We start from the raw sequence: 5,148 nt of genomic DNA, 5'->3' as shown, positions 1-5,148 counted from the left end.
AAAAAAATAAAATAAAAATAAAGGACATATATAATGCCAAGATGTGGGACTCATCATTCTATTAATATATCCAAAATTGTACCACTCCAATTAATGTAACAATTTGTGCCCATCCATCCCATGTGAAATATCTCAGAAATTAATTAATATCCCAAAAATGGCCCCTTTAATCTGACATACTAATTTACCATATATTCTGAAAACTCACATGTCATTCTTGATAATTTTTTTTGCTCAATCTCATTTATCATTGCAATTTAATCAATCTTAATTATGTTTTCATTTTTTGAACTTTATATTTCAAATGACAAATTGTCTGGAAAATCGTGAAATTTGATCACCGTCTAATAACTTCCAAAATTAGTCATAGAGATCATAAAGTTTAAATTCATTGTCAATTATCCAACGTCAATATATATTGATGAAATTGTACTTGATATAAAAACTGAGAAATAATGATGCGTGAATGTTATCGCTAACGAATAATAAATCAACAATATATATTACGTGTAATAATGGAGAACCAATTGAATATTCCCTTGACAGATTTTCAAAGTTGTATCACAAATCATAATTGACCGTATTTCATAAATTTTTCTAGTATTTTTAAAAAGTGGAATAAATGATTTCCTGACCGCTACGATAAGTGTTACACAAATATGGGCATTTATTTGTTTTTTCTCATAAGTCAAAATCAATTTAGAGATGTGTTGGGCTTCTATTAATTTTTTATTTAAAAAAATACACAATACCTTTTCCTCAAAAGGCAGTGCTTGCCTCGCTACAATAACTAAAACAAATAATTTCTCCGTCTCGTATTTATGGTTCATTTTAAGAATTTAGAATTTATTTCACTTCATAAAGAAAATTGAGAAAAGAAGTTAATGTGATCCCACCTTGATCAATTATAGAAAAAAATAAATGAGATTAGTATTAATTTAAGAACGTACTACAAAAAATAGTCAAATGGGATATTCTACGTGGACGGTGTCAATGGATTACTTAATTTTCTTCTCATATAAAAGTGGAAATGGATTTGAATATCGAGTGAATTACGTATTTAGGACCTATACTTATCACGACGAACGTTTGCGGTTCCTATACTTGCGGTCCTACAAACGTAATTCACTCTAGAATCTTTGGTCTTGAGTGTGTTGATAATGTGAAATAAATGAAAAACAATTAAATATAATTATTTACGAGTTGATGGCGACACTGAGACCTCTTCCCAAGATTCCAAAGTTGTACAACAATCTATGCATTTTTTACTGCTTTTTGCCTGGTATCCTTTTTACTACTTCACCATGCAATAAAATATGCAAATATCATTAAAATAATGCTAGTTTTCATAAACTAGTCGGTCCATCTCTAACTCTTCATGCTTTCGAGGCCTTCATTCTCTGCACCATTTGATTGTGCTCACTCCTTCAACCAGAAATTAAATGTATGTGGTTTTCCTAAACTGATTTTGGGAGAATATTAATGTTCATTTTTATGCTTTGTGGAGTAATTAGTTGTGAATAATGTGATTATATTTACTCAAAACAAAAACAAAAATTGAATCTTTACTGTGTTTTTGTGCATTTGAGATTGTAAGAGCTGAGCCATGTGCCTTGATTGGGTGTGTTTATGATTTCAGATTTATCTTCCAAGTTGGGGTTTGATTTTACATCAATCTTGAAATTTCTTTGAGTTGCTCTAAGTTTGAGTTTACATAAATCTTGAAATTTCTGTGTGTGTGTGTGAAGTAGTAGGTATGAATAATGAGATTATATTTTTCTCAAAAAAAATAAAATTGAATCTTTACTGTGTTTTTGTGCATTTGAGTTTAAAGAGTTGAGTTATGTGCCTTCATTTTCATTTTGGTGTGTTATAATTCTAGATTTAATTTTCAAGTTGGTATTTTTTTCAATAGATTGTTGTCTTGTATTTTGGCAAGATTTTTTTCTGACGGGATTATCAAGTTAGTATTTTTCTCAGGTGTGATGTGAAGTAATTAGCTGTGAATAATGTGATTATTTTTACTCATAACAGAAAAAAAAAATTGAATCTTTACTCTCTGTTGTTGTGCATTTGAGATTGATTGAGTTGAGCTATCTGTGTGCCTTGCTTTTGGTGTTTTGTGTTTTCATCTTTCAAGTTGGTATTATAATGGGTTATTGTCTATGTTTCCTTGTTATTTACTCAAAACACATTGCAGATATTCATCCTGAGATCTGGATCATTTTCTTGAACTTGTCATCATGGAAATGGGGTTTTATTTTACATAAATCTTGAAATTGACATCAAGTTGGTATTTTTATCAGATGTTGTGTGCAGTAGTTATGAGTAATGTGCTTTTATTTACTCAAAACCCCCCAAAAATTGAGTCTTTGCTGTGGTGTTGTGCATTTGAGATTGAAAGAGCGAGCCCTGTGCCTTGTTTTTTGGTGTGTTATGATTTCAGATTTATCTTTCAAATTGGCATTTTTGTAGTGGACTTTTGTGTGATTGGATTGTTGTTTACTCAAACCCACCAAAAATTCAATCTTTACTGCATTTGAGATTAAAAGAGAGATCTCTGTCTTGATGTTGATGTGTTATTCACATTTATCTTTCAAGTTGGTATTTTTCTAATGGATTGTTGTCTGTTTTTGCTTCATTTTTGGCATGAATTTTGGTCTCTAATTGGATTGTTGTTTACTCAAAATACAGTGCAGATATTCATCCTGATTTCTGGTTTACTTTCTTGAAATTGACATCAAGAAAAACATGAAAGATTTTCGGAGGATTTAAGATTGAGAGAGAGGTGTAAGAAGTAAGTGATGAGATCCATAGAGGATAAAGGGTGCTTGACACAAGAAGCTGCAGCTGGTGGTGCTAGTTGTATGAGCTTCGAGTTCAAGAGCAACGGCCTCACACTCACTCGTAGCGCTTCCCACCATCATCGAACGTCCTTAGGAAAGCCCACTCCATCGAAATGGGACGACGCCCAGAAGTGGCTCGTCAATCTCTCCAGAGGGGAGAAGAATCCCACCAAGGCCTCTCCACGGAACTCCAATGCCGATGACCGGAGACTGATAGCCCCTCCCGTTCCCAAGAAGGACTACCCGAGCGAGGATGAGGAGGACGAGGAGGGGGCGAACGCCTCGAGTGGCGTTGATCAGTTTGATGTGGAGACGAAGAATGTGGACTGTGATGAGTCTGTGTGGAGGATCAATAGGCCTGCTAGTAGTTGCAAATCGGTCGTTAGGTCGATTTGTGTGAGGGATATGGGGACCGAGATGACGCCCATGGCGAGCCAGGAGCCGTCTAGGACAGCCACCCCGATCAGGGCCACCACCCCGGCTGCAAGAAGCCCTGTTTCTTCAGGGACCTCGACTCCGGCCAGGGGCCAGAATGGGGTGATGGCGGTTGAGAATGGCCAGCCCGTTGCATCTCCCGTTGACAGGAGAGGAGAAGGGCTTGATGGCGTGGACGTGCTGGAAAATAAAACGGATGATCAGTCTAGTAAGACGAATCCTCTGGAAACCCGAGCAGCGGCTTGGGATGAGGCCGAACGTGCCAAATACATGGCAAGGTAGATAAAAGTACTCTCTCTGTCCTTTAAAAATAACAACTATTTCCATTTTAGTCCGTCTTTTAAAATTATGCACTTTCTACTTTAGAAACTTTTTTCTCTCTAATGAGGTGCGTTAAAGCTCGTGTTGTTTCAAAAGTTGCTATTTTTAATTGCTCGTTTTACCCAAAGTAGACGACTTGCTCATTTTCTAATGCTCGTGCGGTATAGGTTCAAACGGGAAGAAGTGAAGATTCAAGCATGGGAAAATCATCAGAAGAGGAAAGCCGAAATGCAGATGAGGAAAGTCGAGGTAACATCCTCTCAAATTGTTCGTGTTCCTTTTACGCTCTTGTAGTGTAGTGTCTAACGAATTGGCAAACTTCGTGTTTAGGTGAAAGCCGAGAGGCTGAAGTCTCGAGCACAGGAGAAGTGCACAAACAAGTTGGCAGCAACTCGAAGGATAGCGGAGGAGAAACGTGCCAATGCTGAGGCAGATTTGAACGAGAAGGCCGTGAAGACTTCTCAACGGGCGGACTATATAAGGAGGACGGGACATCTCCCGTCTTCGTTCTCGTTCACGTTCAAGCTGCCTTCGTTGTGCTGGTAGCACAAGTCACCATTTGTATGTACTTGGCACTATAAAAAGTGTACTTAATACTATAAAACTGTCTGTTTTCTATGGATATTGCACCAAGTTCAATATGTTGTGGTTTGGTGTATGATTTTTATTTTTATTTTTGGCAATTTCAGTGTTTGGTAGTTTAGTTAAATTTTAGCACAATTAGCTTACTTCGTCAGTCCAATTTAGGTTTAAAATGATAATTCGAAATAAACGGGTATATAATTTTGTAAAAAATGACGTTTTGTAATAAATGTAAAACAAGATTATATGAGTAGTAAATATCTAGAAAATATAGTAGTGATTGAGTTGGAACATAGGATCTTATTTGGGTGCAACAGCACATCTAGAAAACGGAATTTGTGTGGTTGGACATAGTGAAATGAAGGTCGCTGGCGTGGGAATATAGAAACGGTGTGTTGGTCATGGCTGGTAATGGACGATAGACGAAGAACAGGAAATGCGAGAAAGAGAAATAAATATTGGAGTGCTTGCATATTTTGTATATAGGCCTTTTTAATCGTTGGGAATAGTGGGCTCAAAAATAAAATTTAAGGGCTGGGCTGCAGATTTTCATTTTCAATGTTGGATTTTTTAAAAATTTATTTATTGAGTTTTGTTTTGTAAATCTCTTTATTTATACGGAAATCATTACCTTTTAGATGTTTCCAAATTTATTTGCTATGAGGTTTGATTATTGAGTCTTCTTATGAATTGATTAAATATAGTATATTTTGTAAACGTGAAATTGATAATAACATTATGCTGGATCAAATTTAATATTTAAATATTAAAAATATATAATCAATCCAAATTTAACCGAATTTGGATCGATTATATTGAATGAATAAGTATTCAACACAATTTGAGTAAACCTACGAAAATAAAAACCATTAAACTTGATTGGCATAAAGACAAAAAAGTAAATCAAAATTTGATAGATATGAACTTAGAAAATAATTAAAACTACCAGTAAGTTGCGAAATTT

General features: G+C 35.2%; 1 protein-coding gene across 1 annotated transcript; it reads left to right on the top strand.

The window, feature by feature from the left end:
• Nucleotides 1-1,318: 1,318 nt before the first annotated feature.
• LOC125211067 (remorin) lies at nucleotides 1,319-4,275 on the top strand. Its single transcript, XM_048110751.1, has 4 exons — nucleotides 1,319-1,444; nucleotides 2,695-3,559; nucleotides 3,770-3,851; nucleotides 3,933-4,275. Exons 2-4 carry the CDS (start codon nucleotides 2,805-2,807, stop codon nucleotides 4,146-4,148), a joined length of 1,053 nt encoding a protein of 350 aa, XP_047966708.1. The 5' UTR covers nucleotides 1,319-1,444; nucleotides 2,695-2,804; the 3' UTR covers nucleotides 4,149-4,275.
• The last annotated feature ends 873 nt before the right edge of the window (nucleotides 4,276-5,148 follow it).

This window comes from Salvia hispanica, chromosome 3, assembly GCF_023119035.1.
Source record: "Salvia hispanica cultivar TCC Black 2014 chromosome 3, UniMelb_Shisp_WGS_1.0, whole genome shotgun sequence".
In the NCBI taxonomy this organism is placed as follows: domain Eukaryota; kingdom Viridiplantae; phylum Streptophyta; class Magnoliopsida; order Lamiales; family Lamiaceae; genus Salvia; species Salvia hispanica.
Note: the sequence above shows the minus strand (reverse complement) of the source record. Positions and strands in the feature narration are given on the sequence as shown.